Source organism: Homalodisca vitripennis, unplaced genomic scaffold, assembly GCF_021130785.1.
Source record: "Homalodisca vitripennis isolate AUS2020 unplaced genomic scaffold, UT_GWSS_2.1 ScUCBcl_3500;HRSCAF=9067, whole genome shotgun sequence".
Lineage (NCBI taxonomy): Eukaryota > Metazoa > Arthropoda > Insecta > Hemiptera > Cicadellidae > Homalodisca > Homalodisca vitripennis.
The window spans coordinates 2,878-21,737 of record NW_025779610.1 but is presented as its reverse complement, the minus strand read 5'-3'; the positions used below and the strand labels follow the sequence as shown (position 1 = coordinate 21,737).

The following is an 18,860-nucleotide window of genomic DNA, read 5'->3' as shown; positions in this document are numbered from 1 at the left end:
AAAGTTTTGTAATTTTTTCTGGTACATAGAAGTGACTACTTTTTTCACAAGGGTGTACTGAAGAAGACAAAGATAAAAATAAGGAAAATGCATACATGTATTTTTAGTTGCTCTATAGTCGGATTTACAGCCACAATTTACAATAAAATTGTCTACAATATATATATATATAATTATAATTCATTGCATATAACATGTTTGTATTTTTTTACATTGATATTTTTTGTTTGTTAAAAAATATCTTGTTATCGTTGGTTTATTATAAGAACAAAAAATTTTATGCTATAAAACCTTTTCAGTTTTTTACTTTATTTTGTATGAGTACAAAATTTGATGTTGATTGGTTGGCAATAAGGATAAAAAAACACAATTGCATTAAATACACAACACAATCATCTGTATATAGATCATCAGAAGAGATCAACAACCAAAAACTGTTTATACCTGCAAGGAAAACAAAGGCAGAGCCCACTATTGCCTTACCCATGACAGATGCAAGCCTAACTACAATGCCAGGAGTCAGTCAAACCTGTAGTAAAAAACTGAAGCATACATTGACTACACCACGGACAAAACAAAACGTTTCAGTGACAACAGGAATGAGCAAAAAACTGACTATAAAGACAATCAGATGAAAAATCCAACATCCAGCAATCCCAACTATCTACAAACACTAATAGAATTTTACAAAGTGAAGCCACTCAAACTTCAACTCCCATAATTGTACCGGAATCTCAGCCAGAACCACATAAACATTTTTTAGTTCACACCTACCAGAAGCAGACCAAATTCAAAACCAGATACTTCATAAACTCAAACCTAAAAAAAGCCCCAGAAAAAATCTAATTATAATGAATCAAAACATTCGTGGACTTGATAAAAAGATTGATAGGCTAAACCACCTTCTAAGCAATAAAAATCCCAATATCCTAACATGGCCCCAAAAGCAAAGAATTACAGAGTACTAAACTCGAAGGATACTCTTTAATAGCAAACATTAGCAGAGAAGACCATAAGCTGGGAGGTGTAGCTATTTATGCAGAGGACACTCTAGCAGAGAGCACCACAGAAACCGTTATATCCCACCTTTGTCAAGAGTTCTGCTGTGAAGCGGCTATGGTGTCGGTAGAGTCAATTGACAAAAACATACACATCCTGGGAGTATACCGATCACCCAGAGAAAATACAAGGGCTACTATAAATGTTCTGTCAAACATCCTAGACTACACACAAGCACACAACAAACACCTAGTGCTGATCGGAGATATTAACATAGACAGGGTGAAAAAAACCATAGACAACACAATCTTAGAAACTGAACTGCACACCTACAACATCAAAAGATTGCCCTTACTTTCCACCCGCATTACTCATGACACAGCCACCTCAATTGACTGTATACGCACCAACATACCTGACTATAACATTGACACAGTCATTCTACAAACAGGACTTTCTGATCATACTGCTCAGATATGTCAGATAAACGGCTATGAAATAAACACTCTGCCGCAAACTTCCTTCAAAAGACAATTCAGTCCAGCCAACCTAGATAACTTGAAATCTCTTCTGATGAACAAAAAATGGGATACTATCAATCTTGCCCCTGACACAGCTTACGATATCTTTCTGGAAGTCTTGAAATTATCCCTTGACATTGCTTGCCCCAAGAAGAAAAGTAAAAGGAAAAAAAAACAAAAAAAACTTTGTGCTATGACAATGAGACAAAATACCTCAAGGATATTTTCTTAAAGGCACTTTACAAATATGAAATGACAGGAAATATCCAAGATAAAGCAGTTATGGTGGAAAGGAAAAAATTATGACAACAAACTTAGAACCCTACGACAAAATGCAAACTCACACTTCATTAAATCAGCTGCAAACAAAACCAAGGTCATATGGAGAGTCATTAACCATGAAAGAAAAGGACAACACAAAACCCCATCTCAATCCAGTATTTATAATAAATGACAAAGTCGTGAATAACCCATCTGAAGTTGCAAAACATTTTAACACTTTCTTCTCTCAAGTTGCTGAAACGACACTGAAACTTAGTAACCAGAAAACAGTTGGAAATCAGGATAACAAAGAAATTGACCAGTCGATAGTAGACAACTGCCAAACTGTTTTTAACTTTGGCCCCACAAATTTCAGAGAAGTAAGAGCTGCCATCTATTCCCTTAAATCAAAACCATCCAGTGGAATGGATGAATATTCAGCTAAAATTGTATAAATTATTGTGCTGATGAGCTTATACTACTTCTAGTCAGCATAATAAACAGATCTTCCAGACTTGGCCAATTTCCTACTGCATTAAAACAATCTAAAGTGTATCCAAAACATAAAAAAGGACCAACCACTGAAGTTCAAAATTACCGTCCTATTTCACTTGTTTCGACATTTTCAAAAATAATAGAAAAAGTAGTACTCAATAGACTTATGACCTACCTAGAGCAGCATAACATAGTTACTAACTGCCAACATGGATTTCTTAAAGGTAAATCAACAACATCAGCTATCATCAGCTTAGTAGAATACATAATTGACCAAATAGACAAAGGAAAATACATCTCTGCTCTCCTCCTCGACTATAGCAAAGCATTTGACTGTTTAGGACATGACCTCATATCAAAAAAACTTAAATTTCTAGGCATTACTGGCATAGCAAATAACTGGTTTATGAGCTATCTGTCAGGGTGAACACAGGTAGTTGAAATACAGAGCATTACACTTGGCCATAAAAACACCTACCAGTCACACGTGGAGTGCCACAAGGATCGGTCCTGGGCCCAGTCATCTTTGTCTTATTTGTCAATGACTTCCCAGCATACATCCAAGATCACAATACCAACTGTGAAATGCTGATGACACAACACTCTTAATAAGGGATGACACTGCAGAAGGAGTACATGCAACCGCCTGCAACTCCCTCTGTAAAGCACTAACATACTTCAGGAAAAATGACCTGGCTGTAAATCCATCAAAAACAATACAGATTAACTTTAGTAAAAGACAAGACTACATTCCAAAAATACCTGACGTAGAAATTGAAAACCATGTTAAATTCCTTGGAATCATCCTGGATGGAAATCTCGGCTGGACAGAGCATGTGGATGGCCTTTGCAAAAAAATCAGCATAGGTATTTATGCTGTTCAGCGCATAAAATGGATTGGAAACTTAGAAAATGCCAAAACAGCCTACTATTCATTAGTAGAAACCCATATAAGGTATGGGATTGCTGTATGGGGCGGATCCTCTGTCGGAAACCTCAACAAGGTGCTCATCCTGCAGAAAAAAGCCATTAGAATCCTCGCTGACCTTGAACCTCAACGAAGCTGCAGACAAGCCTTCCAAACCCTCGGCATAATGACCGTCACTGCTCTATACATCCAAGAAGTAATTCTACATGTGCACAGCCTGGGTTTTCAAACAGGGAAAGACATCCATTCATACAACACTCGCCATGCAGCCAACTACGTTCTGCCTCCACATCGCACAGCAATTTATGGAGAAAAACCATCTTATATCGGCTGGAAGTTGTGGAACGCTCTCCCAGAAACAATGAGAAGATTGAAGAGGAGTGCCCTACAAGGAAAACTGCATGACATCCTAGTAAATCAACCATTTTATTCACTGGACGAGTTCCTCAATGCCTGCAATGAAACATGGAGATTTCAAAATGTACCTTGACTTTTTAACTGAAACACAAATGTATAAACATTCATCATCCATACTTATGTAATAATATTATGTAACTCTATAACTGTTCTTAATGAATATGTAAATAAAGAAGTTTGTCTATTGTATAACAATACAGTTGGAATTACATGGTGCGACGATAGCTGTTACACAATGTGAAAAAGATGTAGATGATAAATAATACAAGATGACCACATAAATATTTGTAAAAAGGTCATGTATCTACATTAGCAGAGAAAATCATTCTTTTACAATGTTTTGTGACTCATGAACATCGTAAACTTCTAATAAAACAAAAAGCGGGCTACGGGATAGCTAACTCGTCTTTTTTGGCAAGACATGTGGGTTACGTACAGCCCGCATCATCTTCTTGGTCAATGAACTTTGTGGGTTATAAATAAGTAATGCTATGTTTGAATGTTTGACTATTTTTCGAACTAAACTATTCATGATCATGAGAAACTCATAAAACACATACGTCTTCTTCAAATAACTTTGTTAATGAAGATTGATAAAATAATTGATTGTTTAACCCTGAAAATGCCAAACTTGCAGGTGTTTGTAGTTGTTATCTCTAGTTCAGTGCCTGATATTGGATCTTTTGGCATGGCTTATGTTTTTTATTGCATTTTTAATCCTCTCACGATCAAATAATTGTGACGCAAAATTTAATTAAATACAATTTCTTTGTAAACAGGAAATTGCAACAACCTGAATTTGTTAATGTTATTGATAATATGGCATCAAAATACTTTTATATTTCAGACTAAAAACTATAGTGTTCAGTTTTGTACATAAAATTATTAAGTTAATTAATTTGAATAACTTAATATTGTTTTGTGAATTTTTTATGCACATATAGTATACCTTTGAATACTTTATTGAATTTTGAACAGTACTAAATTAACAAAATAATTTATTATTTTTTATTATTTGAAGTTAAAAAATTAAGTTCAACACAATATTATTGTATTATTAATCCACTTTTATAGTAAAGTCTATTGTAATTTTAATATGATATAACATTTTGATAGATTTTTCTTAAATAACAACAACTTGCTGAGAAATCTTTTTTTCCACAGTATTCTGGACACCAAATTCATGTGTTCCATACGCCCGCTCAACGAAGCAGTTCCATCTAGTGTGTTGTCACACTTATTGGCTACTGTGTCGCAACAACCCTTTCAACTGTTGGAAGTTGGTAAGCTTTTTTGATTTGCTATCTTGATTTATTAATCCTTATCATTTATCATGACTCAATAGAACTATGAAGCACGTTTTAAAAAACTGAGGAGTATGATGTACAAACACTACTCTTACAAATAAGTAAGTAATAGAGAACATTTTCTAATTTTTATTTTTGCAGCTTTATTCTATAGTGTTTCTCTTTAAAGGTTGTTTTATATATATATATATATATATATATATATATATATATATATGTATATACACTAGCATTGACAATGGTGTAATAATAACCAAGAAATCACTAGGCAACCAGAGAATGCGTAGTTCTTATGTACTGGCTGAGTCGGTGATAGTGCAACAGAACAACAACAAACAACAAGTTCAATATCTTCAGTGACGATACTTTTCCTTAGAGAAGTTCTTCTTTGTTTTGATATGATTTTCACTACTTCCAGACGATAAAGTAAACAGATTATCAAATTGAATAAAGTTATTTTCAACGCATTAATTTGGCATTTTAGGATTTTACAAAACACAGCATTTTTAAACAACTATTGTATAAACATTAATTAGCTTACAGTTTATTGAAAGGATGTTTCAGAATGCCAAGAATACACCCATTTCAATAACGAACTTTCAATCTGGAATAAAGTACAGATCATTTTTCATTTCATTATAATACTTAAGCCTATTTTACTCACTCTTAAAGTTATGTTTTGTTCCTTTTGGCTGCTAAATGCCCTGTCATCTAAAAAGTACAATGTTGATACCTAATACATTAATATTACATTCTCACCATACTCGATCATTTAGTAAACATCATTATCTTACTGTTCTTGATCATTTTTAAACATCATTGCATGCCTTTTTATCGTTCACTTATGACAAGTAGCTGAAGAAACCCCATTTTACCTTCTGCTTATTGCAGCGTCTGAAATCTGACTCTGTCACAGACTTGACTCCAGAATTCTGGAGGCAAGGTCCGTCTAAAAAATAAGTTGGTGACGAAGAAGCTCAAAGCTATTTTTGCATCATTTCTTTATGTATAGAAAACTTAGCTTTGGGATCATGTCTAAAATATTATATTGCACTCAATTGTGCACCTGATAAGACAATGAGAATCCCTCATTCATATAGATTAAACTTGATTTCGTAATCTAGGGGTGTCTTATGTGGGAACGATGCAAAGAGTTCGTTTTGAGCTTTTTCATCCCAGATTTTGGTTTTTGATTTCTTTAGACTGACATTGAGTCTAGATTCCACGGATGAAGTATATGACACTGTCAGAGTTCAGGCACTGCATTAAGCGGAAGATGAATTGGAGCTGAACTCTACATTTGAATTGAATCAATTCTTCGAACCATAGCTAACTTTGTTTGTGGTTAGTGACATTTTGTACGAAACAAAATAAAATGTTTATTTAATTTTGTTTATTACTGTTAAGAGCCGGAAGGAGAACATGCCTACACGACGTTGGAGGAAAAGGAACATGAAGCCGGGTTTGATGCTTACATTACAGGCACCATCGCCATAGCTCTATCCAACCACCTTGGTATGTTGAACATATCTATATCAAACCTAAAATGTTGTAACAACCATTTGATGTTTAGACTTATTATCTTTGTTATTTTTATTGTTTGTTAGTTTGTACATAACAGCTTTCTAATTTTAAGTAGAATTTAGTGTTTTTCAAAATTTATTACACAATATATCTATACTATTATATAACATTCTAATAATATCTGTCTATATGTTTTTGTGTGTGAGTTTTACTCAATCGTGTAAAAACTACTTAATTGTCCATACTGAAATTTTACATGGACGTTCTTAGGATCCCTGATTAACATAAAGGTGTTCCACGAGGAACCCGACAAACTTATCAGGTGGTTTCCTCTCATCAAAATAATAAAAAGTTCATATAATCATGTCAGGAAACACTTTGTTAGCAAACTACGTCTAGCAAAAGATTTCATGTGATTTTATGGAAAAGGACACAAATAAAGTGAAACTAATGCTTTTTTTGTGTGTAAAGTTAGGAGTTAAGTTTATCGGATTCTATGTAAATGGAACTGAAATTCCGAAAAGCATGATGTAAAATAGGTTAATAATAAACAAACATAAAATTTAAGAAAATGATGTTTAATTAAATCACCACATAAGAAAAATAAGTCAGAAAATACAATATCTGTTTATTAAATGAACGTTCTTCGTAAAAACAAAACATCTGGAGATAATTTTTTCAGTCAAGAAACATTGAAAATAAAATGACAATTGGTGGATATTTTTTTTTAACAATAGATATTGCATGGTGCACATACTACATATTTTCCTCCAATGTACTTAAAAAATATTGTATAATATTTGAAACTAAAGCGAACACTAGTCTAAATTATATGTCTACTACCCAAAATTAGATTAATTATAGTTATAAGTATATTACCCTAATTAATTATTGACTGTAATTTGATACAAATATTATTTTTTATTTTCTTTGAAACACAGCTTTTACAAATATGCATGACCTTACAACACTGCATGCCAAATAATTGTTTATTCTACAAACTCCATATTTTCTGAAATTAGAATTTGTTCTATCTTTGACCTATTTTGAAATTATTAATTTCCAACTTTTATAGTAATGTGCATGGTCCCCCAAAATTATCTAAATTTAATTTTGTAATTTTAAGTTTCACCTTATGGAAAAAAATATGTATGTCAATGAATTATGTTTAGTGTGTTTTATTATTCTATAGATATCGCTGAAGAAAACAGTAAGAAATGAGTAGTTGAGTTTATGTACAATTTATTAAGAAAACTGCTATTTTCAAGTAAACTAACTCTAAGTAGAAAACTGCTGGTATATTTGATACTCTTTGTTGGTACGAGTTAGGCAAATATTTTATACATATGAAGTAACCCAATACATGGTCTTATTTATTCTATAAAATTATTTGGTAAAATTTTATAAATCATTGTTAGATAATAAAAGCTATGAAATAGATTTAGTTTTGTAAACAGATCATGATTTAAAAACCGTATTTTCTATGTCTGGTAAATTATAAGTATATTTGCTGCTACATCTATGCATTGTTTACTGCTACTCAAAAGTAAATAAACAGTTGCTCGAAAATAAACAAACAAGTTTATACCTCAATAAATCAATATGGTTTTTATTGAAATAGGTAGGCCATTCTCAGACCTAGAAACTACCACTTATAAAACACAGCACATCACTATTGTAACCCGCTCAAACTTAATGTTGAAATTTGATGAGATGTTGCCATATCGTTGCCGACCATTAGGTGTTTCCGCTATTCTTGCACACTGCTTGATTTACATGTTGTTTACGAAAAAGATGAGTAAATCAAACAAACAGCTCAAGAAAGTAATGATCAAATTTATGTATGAGCCTACTGTCGCCATAAGTTGATGTAATAAATATAAATATTCGCTATTGTGATGCATGAATTATTTGTCATATAATTATATCAACAGACAAGTGGTTCATGATCATTACAATATTTTTACAGTCCAGATAACAATCCTTGCTGTTTAATTATTGCTTGTAGTTGGCGGATAATTTATTTTATTTTTGTATCGGGTACATGTTATAAGTGTATGCACTTCAGTTATTTGAGTTTAATTATAAGCATTGTATCGAAGGCTGTTTTACATCTTCTGCCAGAAATGTGGCGTTGCACTGAGGGTGAACTGAAATCCACAATTATGACGAGAGGCATTTGGGATCGTTATAGTATCATGCTTCAATAACATTGGACGATAGGCACAGTGTAATTCCTATCATGAATACTCCTGACTACAGGTATATATGTTGATATCAGTGGTCTGCACTTCTGGTCAGAGCTATTTGGGATCTTTATAGTACCATGCTTAAATAATGTTGGGCAATATGCACAATGTAATACCAATCATAAATACCCCTGACTACAGTATATGTGCGGATTTCGTTGGCCTGCTGAAAACGCAATTATAAAATATATATTTAATAATACTGATTGAACTAAATGTAAAATGCAACTAACATCATTGAACTTACTTTTGTTTATTGGTATATTATTTAAGCTACTACCAGATTTACAATGATATACATTGACATTCGTGATTCACATGGTAACAAATTAATTTAAATTCAGTAAAAAAATCAATCTAAACATACTGTAGAAAGGTGAGCAAAGGCTACATTACTCATCGTTAGATATTTCTGAATTAAATTCGTCTTTACAGTCCATTTCAGTTAATATACAGACACAGATTGTACAAGAGTAGTAAACATTCATATATTCCATTATTTATTATCCGTTCTTAATAAATAATGTATTAAATGTTGTTCCTTTTACAAGCTAACTTTTAGGTGTGTTGACTTTTTATCTTCACTGGGGTTTTCAAAACATTTTGCTTTAAACTTTTCAAAGACCGCCATTCTTCAAGTTGTTAAAGTAAGTTTTTATTTATTTCAGCAGAAAGTACCATCCTAATAATATATAAAAATTTACAAAATTACAATGTGTAACTTTAACCATTTCAATGTTATGAGTTATGTCTTTCAATTTTAAACACTGACAGATACATGCTAAATGAAGTGAAATAGGCCTTAGTTTTAAAGGGACTTTATATATGTATATACCGACATACAGGATGTAAATAAAGTCCTAATACACCCGGATATATTCCAAATGGATTGAGATATCGATGCACAACTTTCATTATACTAATTAAAATATTTTTATTTTATTTTTGGATGATAAAAAATCTTCTTCCCATTTCAAAGGGGGGTTAAAGGGGGTAACTTTAAATTTTCAAATTGCAACCTCTATCTTGTGACATGTCATTTAAAATGTTTATTCAATAAAGACACAATGCACATGAATAAAACTTATCTACAGTGTTTCTAGCTAGTGTTATGGACAAATAATCCCTTACATTGTAATGCCACCTAGACAAAGAAAACCTCTTACAAAAACAATGCACACCACAAAAAGTAGATACTATGCAAAAGGGATAAGCTGTACACCTAAAAGTCTTACTGACAGATATGACGCATGCATTGTTATTTACCCATTACTATTGTTAGAAACATAGAGAATTTTTAGTGTCTTTGTGTTTCTTTTAAAATGGCCTTTAAAAAGACATCTCACAAGATGCAATTCGGAAAGTTAAAGTTATCTCCTTTTAACCTCCTTTAAAAGGAAGAGGGGAAAATAATTTTATCCTCCAAAAAATCTTTAAAAAGTGTTTTAATAAATTTTGGTGAAGATGTACATCGATATCTCAATCCATTTTGAATATATCCAGGTGTATCAGTACTTTAAAATACACCCTATATATAAAAGATTGACAGCTACTTTAATATCACAGCCTTTTTAATTTTACACTACAAGACTTATTTGTTCAAAACCTGGTTGTATTAAGCCGTAATTTACAGATAAATTAGGGAGACAATATTTTAAAAGCTTCATATCATGTATAGCCTACAAAAAGTTTACAATCTTTCTATTCAAAGATATCATAATATAGGCTATACAAATTATATTATACAACTAACATTTGAGTACTTGTTTTAAATGCATACAAATTGATTTCATATTTTAAATACTCTTTTACTGTCTTATCTATATTCAGTGTGTTTCAGCAAAAAGCAAAAAAGTGAAATCAGCCATGAAACTACCGTCAGCCACATCTCCACACCTTGGTTTTGTAATCAATAGGTAAGTAAATTAAAATGTTTTATTAAATTTAAGAATGCCTATTGTTTTTATATGTATTCTAGCAGAAATGAGTTAGTGGAAGTAATTAAAAAAAGAAAATAGTACATAATATTGTTTGTATCACTCTGATATGACTACTGTGGTGTTTAGACCACTTAAGGGATCTAATTTCATTAATAGTATCGCAGGTTCATATTTATTTACTTACAAAATATGTTTGATATTTCTGCCAAAATATATATATTTTGTCTTCCAAATAATCTTAAATTGACACGAACAACATGACTGTTACTGTACCTGTACCTTAAGGCATTGAAAATAGTTGGTCTCACTCGGTATAGACCAGCAGTTAAGGTGTTAAAATAACTAGAAATGTTCTTAACAGTTTTTTTAGCTCCTGCTATTTTGCCTTTGAATGAGATACTTAAAGTAGTGCTTTAATAATTTATTATAAAAGAGATATTATCAAAAGCTCCCCCTATTTTGAACTTAAATCTCAATGGTAGTAAATGTTATGAAAACAACACTTTTTCAATATAATTTATTTTTTGGTCGAGACCTTAGTAAACCAAAGTTTTCATCGTCAGGCAAAGTCTGCAAGTAAATATTTACAATTAAAAGTTTTTTCCAATTGCTCCAAGTGTTTTAAATCTCAATATTCTGGTTTCGTTATACCCTTTTTCTGTACTTACATAAAGCATTAAGAGTGGTTTGAGATGTTTATTGGTGGGAGTGCCCCAACAGATTGTGGCAGATTTTGGTTAAGTTATCCAACCTGTTTATATCATATCTCTTAGAAATATTACTATGCAGTACTTAATGTTAGTATTATCGTTTTAATAATTGAAGTAGTTTTATAGTTTATTACTTCGATAGTATTGCTAAGTGTTGAAATGTCTAACAGGTTGTATCTAATGAAGGTGATAGATTGCTACATTGACTTGGAGAAAGATGACCGTAAGTTTAATTGTTATTTCTTAATCTCTTTGTTTAAGTTTATGCCATGTTTGATTTACTATACTTATACATTCAAATTGTAACTTCCATTTTTTTCTTGTTAATTTATATGAAGTTTATGGAAAATCCTAAATCTTGTGACAAAACCGTTTTCAATTTTTTGACCTGGATACCTTACAATATACTGTATAACCAGTTAGTGATGTACAAACATATTTAACCCTAGAGCTGGCAATGGTGTCACTCTGTACTGGCGGCTCTATTTTAACAGCCTCGCAGACGTTTCTTATAATGTATCACATTTCATAACTGTTAGTCCAAATATAAACTATTATATGTCAATGTATTCACAACTATATGGAGAGCATTATAATAACAATATCTTATTGTTTCCAAGGAAACATATTTTTATTTTTTTTACAAAATGGAAGAAAAATGTTTTTTGGAAATTTTTTTTGTAAATATTCCGTTGTGTAACTGCTTAGCCATAAGCTTTACATCAAAACCGTAAATTTATAACTTATATGCAAGTTTATCCTGATTTCAAAAATATATAATTATTGAAACTTTTACCTCAAAACGTATGTGTTACAGGGCTTTGTATGAAAAAGAACCCATATTTACTTATTTTCAAAAATGCGTACATTTCTTAATACATATTATTGTTCGTGGGTAAACATAATCTCTTGACTGCATTTATATAAGTATGACAGTTAAAACAAAAATAAAATAAAATAATAAATTTTAATCTTACCTTATTTACATAATATGTACAATATATACAAAGTTTCATTTTTCACTCAGCGTCACTAGATCCCGCCCTGCGAGCTCTCTAAGATCATTTGATCTGTCTCTAAAGTTTTCACCCATACTGAACAACTAAAACTATAACCTAAGAAAGCTAAAAAAAACTATAATAACAACACCAAATACTATTGGATTCGTAAACTCAAACACAAAACCCGGCACTTGTTTACAGTTTCACAACAATGTGGTTGACCCGTACTACGTTCACGTTAGCTGTCCAAAAAAATGATGTTTTACGGTAAACAAAGAAGACAATAATCGAAGTAAGAACAGTAAATCGGTACTATAGTTATTGCTCTTCCAGAATGTATAAAATAAAAATCATTTATATGACCTTAATTGCCTAAAATTTCAATAACTGTAGGCTACATGTCTACTTTGGCGACGAATATTCGTCGTTGCCAAATCGGACGGGCCTTTGGCGACGAAAATTCGTTTCATACTAGCTCTAGGGTTAATGGTTATAAAATTGGAAGGGTTATTATTGAGAAAATAATAATTTTGGTAACTTTTATAAAGAAATATTGTTATTTGGAAAAATTAAACTGTTATGAAATGAAATAGCTTTTTAAGTGGAATAGAACACTGCAACATATAAATAATAAGATATAAGAATACTAAATAACAAATAAATTAAGGACTAGATACTTATAGTGAAAATTGAATAAAAGTGAAAGTTATAGTCTTTCAAACTGGTTCTGTGGTTTGTAAATAACATTTATTACCTCTGTAAATTTTAAATATGTTTGTAAATATACAATAGCAATATTGAAAAAGCACTAATATTAGAACTTTAATATACTTCCAATATGGGAAGTTTAATTTTAACCTAACAAAAGTTTTTTAAGGTAAATATACTTATTTGTATTTGAACTTGTATACAGCTAGTAAGTTAGTATGTAAGTATATAATCAGAATGGTTAAGGAGGATATATTTTAGTCTTTAAGGATATAATTCCACTTTCTATCTTATGTATTCATATTCCAATCCTGTATGAAAAGGATTAGTTTTAGGAGCAAAATTAACCAACACAGTTTTACTGAAGTTCAGTCCGTCGCACAACAATACCAGTGGTTAATTGTAGGGCTAACTCTAGCTAAGTTATTGGTAAAGTTTTTAATAGTTTTTAAGTGAAATCTTTATTTCTAAAATGAAACACTCAAGGATATGAGGCAAGTTTTTATTCACAACACAGTTTTAAACTTTATGCCTATGTTAAAAGTGAAGCCTTTGTTCCACGGCCAACAGCTAACTGGCGTTCTCCCTTAACCTTCCAGTGGTTCTTTCACATCAAGTCACTATCTATCATGTTATTGATGTTTATTGTCTTTAAATTATTGTTGTAAGAAGCTAGCCATTAGCAGTTAGAGTGAGTTAGTACTGGTAGAAACTCTTGTGTATCTCACTTTTCATTGAGCAACCGAGTTGTACTGAATAACCTAAATGGTAACAAAGTATTACTCTCATACACCAGTGGCATTTGAAAAAAGTAACATAGTTCTTTTGTAGTATGTAAAAGTAGAGAGAAATGCACAATTTTTGTGTATTCTACCTAATAATTAAATTTTGATCTGCATGGTGCATTAAATAAAATTTCTAAGATCATTTTTGAATTATATGTAATGTTTTAGATATGGTATATTTTAAATAAAACTATCTATTATAGTACATATTTTCTTTTTTTTTAATTGTGCGTTCATCAATTTTTAAACATAATCCTGTATATCTTACAAAATTGCTGAACCATGAGCAATTGTATAGTGGACTACTGGAGGATTAATATCATCTAATGCTAAATATAATAGTTCAGGATAGACATGAACTGAGGCCAGAGGAAAATCAAAAAGATATGTTTACATAAAAATAATTGATTTTAAAATACTTCTTTGTTAAATCTTTTTAATTTGTCCTTAAACACAAAAAAATGCTTTTATCCAATTTCTATATATTGAGCTCTATTTGATTTAAAACCACTATTATAATAATTTTAATGACTGGCGAAGTAAAGTAAATTATACTAATCCATATTTTTTGTACAGTTGAGATACGTAATTGCTTTTCTGCATCAAATTTGTTAGTGCAATTATTTTCCTTTATTCTCATAATGTTTAAGCAAAAGTTTTGTGGTAAAAATTTGTTTTAACATAAATTTATTCAGTAGAGCTAATTTATGTATGTTTTTAAGTCTGATACTCTTTTTGTCTGTAAGAAATACACCACACACATACAAAATTACTTTGTAAAATAACTATTATTGTGTGTGTTTTAGCTGAACAAAACCGAGATGCAGTATTCCACGTGACATTCCCAGAAGAGTGGAAACTGTCGGATTTAACGAGCATGTTTAGTCCTTACGGTAACTACATCTGCATTTTGTACTATTCCTCACTTCTGACACAATTGTCTTATCTTTTGACTAGTAACAGGTTCTCTTGATTAAAAACTGCATTCAAAGATCCTTATTTTGATATTTCTTGCCTTGAACCAATGGCAGGAGAGTAAAAATTTCAGATGCTTCCAAATAAGAATCTTATGATGTAAAAATGGTTTGTTCGTACATTTTGTGCTTATGTCAAATTTACACTTGTGATAGAGTTTACTTTGATACTTTTTTTCAGTTTAACTTAACAAACTACTGTTTTCCATTTTGTAATTTAAGTTTAAAATTATTTAAATGTAGAGTCAAAGATTTTCAAAATTTCAAGCTCAGTACTTTGTGTTATTTCTCAACTTATTAATAAGCACTAACAATAATAACAGAGGTAATGGAAAAAACATTGTTTACTAAAGCTTTTGGCTCTTGAAAGGTGGTGTGTATGTCTCATGGATTGACAGCCGGACAGCATACTGCAGTTTACATGACAAGGTACAGGCAGTCAATGTGATGAAGCAGCTGGTACCATCTGCGCCGGCCGGCGTCACCGTGGCCACCTATTACGCTGTCCACAACCTTGGCACTGCCTCACCGGTCAAACGGAGGAGTGGGGGGGAGGAGAACGGCAACAGGCCAAAACGGAAGCACAGTCTCAGCCAAGAGTAAGTTACTTTGTTCTTTTTATTTGCTCACAGTTTCATTGTAATTCACAAATTAAATGAGTTTTCCATATATCCCAAACAGCAGTAAATAATTCTTCATCACTGAGTTTTATTCCACTTGAGGATTGTAAAATGAAACTTATTTATATAGTATCAGAGTGTATCATTTCAAAATTATTCAACTAGGATAAATTATTTTAACCATCAACCTTCAGAAGTAAAGGGGCCTACAATATAATTTCTTTAAACTGATTTACATCCAAAAAAATCAAAATGTCCACCCAATCAGACCAGTTACTCTCATCTGAAGAGATGGGTAACCAAATCCAAAAAGTCATCCAATCTAAACATAGATAATCTCTTTACCTACACCCCCCTTTTCTTGCACACTTATTAAAGAACTGAAAACATGAACTGTATAAATTGTGTAGATATAATATGTTTTGCCTATATTTTATAGCTAGTAAAATAGACCCACTGAAAGTACAAACCTCTTTGTTTCTGCAATTTGGCAACATTGGATACTTCAAACTGAATCTCTCAGAGTGTAACTAAGTGGGCAGTCTTTATGCTAAGAAGAGAAATATCCTTCTAGCCTGGTAAAGGCATCCTGCCCTATCAAAACTCTTGTGTTAAAACCTAGCTTTTTACAACCTTTAATCATAAAAAGTTTTATCAAAAGTTGACAGTTCTTGAAAACATTACATAGTTAAAACAATTTAATATGTCAGTTCCGAACTGTAACTTCATGGTAACAGTTTATATTTAAAAAAGGGTTTTTAATGACTGAATTCTTGAAGTAACTCCTGTAAGAAAATCGGGTATTACTACAAAATTCGGAATTACTTTTACAAAAAATTCCAATTATTTGTATAGAAGTCATACTTCGTACAACTTATAAAAATACAAAACGAAAGTAGAATAGATAATGTAAATAACATTGTTTGTAAATAGTTAAATTCTCTCCAATAATACAGCGTATAAATTAATTTTTATACTAAATTATTTCTTGCTTTCAAAAATTTACAAACAATCTGTTTTGTTAAATTCTTGCTTGTCATTCCTGGGTAATTAGCTGAGGGTTAGTAAACATTTTTACATTGATCTTATCCATAACCCATTGTATTGTACAATCATAATACAATACCTTGTGGTGTTTGATGAATTTGTTACATTTTATATTTTTATTGCAGGAGTTCACTTAAGAGGCCCAGTGTAGATCCCATTCCAGAAGAATCTGAAGATTCAGGTAATATTTTTATGATTTGTATGAACATTTATTGTGTTTCATTATGCTTTTTTAAATAGTAATTTAAAATGTGATACCAATACTTCAATTTAATAACAGGTTTTTTGAACTTTTGGAAACAGCTTTAATAATTGTTTATATTTATTATTCCTGGAAACAATTTAAGTGTTACTATTATTTTCAGAAAAAGATACACAGACAAAAGAACACCCTCGAAAGAAGAGGAAAGTATCAAAATCTCCTACTGACAACACAAGACATAAATTATTCGAAGAGAACTTAGACTGGTAGTATTGTTACTAGCTTAATAAAGAAAAATATGTTTGTAACTGTGTTATTTATTTAACTAAGAGAAATATAGTAACCCCTTTAAACAATCTGTAATGTGAGTTGCCACCTGGGAGCAGAAGAGACTTGTCTTAAGAGTGTACTATACACATTTCTTTATTTATGTTGAAAGTATTTAAAAAAATAACATCCGTTATTACTTAATATTTAGATAGAAAGTAATAGGTAAATAATACTTTCATTTGATAACATATTGTACTATGATAGTACAAACTACATATTTAATTAATTTAACCACTTTTTAATGTATTTCTTTACATTTATACTCTTGAAGGAATAGAGTAATCTTAATATCAAAAAAACACTTCTTATTACAACCTGTATTGTAACTACTGTTCAGCACAGAGTAAGAGAAGCTAGAAAGAAAATTAAAAGTTTTATAAAAATATTCTTATAACTGTACATTTTAGCAAATAGTACGCAGTGTTGGTTAGTATTATAATCCAAATATAAAAGTAAGTTACTAGCCTATCTAGCTTTTAGTATAAATTTAAATATTGTCATAAAACCCAACTTAGTTGTCTTTTAACAGAAGTAGGGTTCTCTGATCTTTGATATATATATATATATATATATATATATATATATATATATATATCTCCTTGATGGGAAAACAAGCAACTATGGAAAAAAAATACTAAGAACGGAGTAATTTACAATGGACATAGATAAACACTTTTGACGTATTTTCTCAATTGTGTCAACAAGGCTAACTCTCAACATCGGCATCGGAAATATAATTCACTCAAACCAAAAGTGCTCATACAGGTGCAAAACCTAAAAAAATTTTGTGTGAAGTTGCAGGTAATAAAATGGCTAGTTTATCAATCAAATTTAAACACAATGTCTACTCAAATGGATTTCGTCCATTATATGAGTGGTGGTTATCTATCTTGATATGTAGTACAACAACAGCAATTAAAATTCTCACAAAGTTATAAATAGTATTTGTAATTAAAGTAAAGTAAACAAATATTTTACTACAAAAAAATACAATATGTAATATTCCTGAAGTACTGAAAATTTCTGTAGACCACCATATAAAGTACAGTATCAGAAGCTAAAATATTATTCAATATTGAGAAAGTAAAGTTATTAAGCAACCAGTTCGCTAGTGTCATGCTTGAAAATGTAAAACATTTTCATTATCTCTATATTTAAAAAGCAGTGTCACTAGTTTTCAACTTCCCAAAATCCCAGAAAATTTAAATTTGGTAAACATATGCCTCATAACTTAAATATAATAATTATAATAGCTAAGGCTCTGGCAAATAGCTACACGATCGAGTGCCCCCACAAACTTTTTTATAGATACGGCCCTGGCTATTAAATACTACTTCGAGTGGCTCTCTCAAATTTTTATGCTCTATAAAAGAAAGTGTGGTAAGTACAGTACACTGGTGTCATGCTTATTTGAAAAACTCTTAATGGCCGAGTAATGTACAATATTTACATGTTTTTTTTTATCGATTGAGAAATGCTGATGCACCAAATTCGCTGGTGTGTAGAACTCGTACCTACTAAAACTCCACCATGCTAGGCATCCCTCTCCCTTGGGACTACTTTCTGCATTACTTCAAGAGGGTGTCTACTTAAGCCAACAAAGGGCTTCTACAGTATCAGGCTATCGGTTGGGCAATACCAGACTGTATTACCTTTCTAATAATTTCTTGGTTTCCAGCACCTCCTCTACATAAGAAGAGACACAATTAATTCGAAGTCTGCTTGTCAGAGATCATTTTCTGAACAATAATGTTCGATGAAAGTTGGTCTATGGAAATCACGAGTGTCCTCTCGTTTACTCATCGTCTGCAGAAGAAGAACGAGTGGTTGACATCATCGTGC

At 31.2% G+C, this 18,860-nt stretch overlaps 1 protein-coding gene across 1 annotated transcript in view; it reads left to right on the top strand.

Moving 5' to 3' along the window:
* Window positions 1-16,996, top strand: part of LOC124372563 (poly(A)-specific ribonuclease PARN-like) — a 28,764-nt gene extending 11,768 nt beyond the window's left edge. The window contains 8 exon segments of the mRNA XM_046830964.1: window positions 4,786-4,904; window positions 6,336-6,443; window positions 10,542-10,617; window positions 11,522-11,574; window positions 14,652-14,738; window positions 15,190-15,418; window positions 16,612-16,667; window positions 16,852-16,996. Of these exon segments, the coding sequence (XP_046686920.1) occupies window positions 4,786-4,904; window positions 6,336-6,443; window positions 10,542-10,617; window positions 11,522-11,574; window positions 14,652-14,738; window positions 15,190-15,418; window positions 16,612-16,667; window positions 16,852-16,958 (835 nt within the window). The 3' untranslated portion in view covers window positions 16,959-16,996.
* Window positions 16,997-18,860: the final 1,864 nt, after the last annotated feature.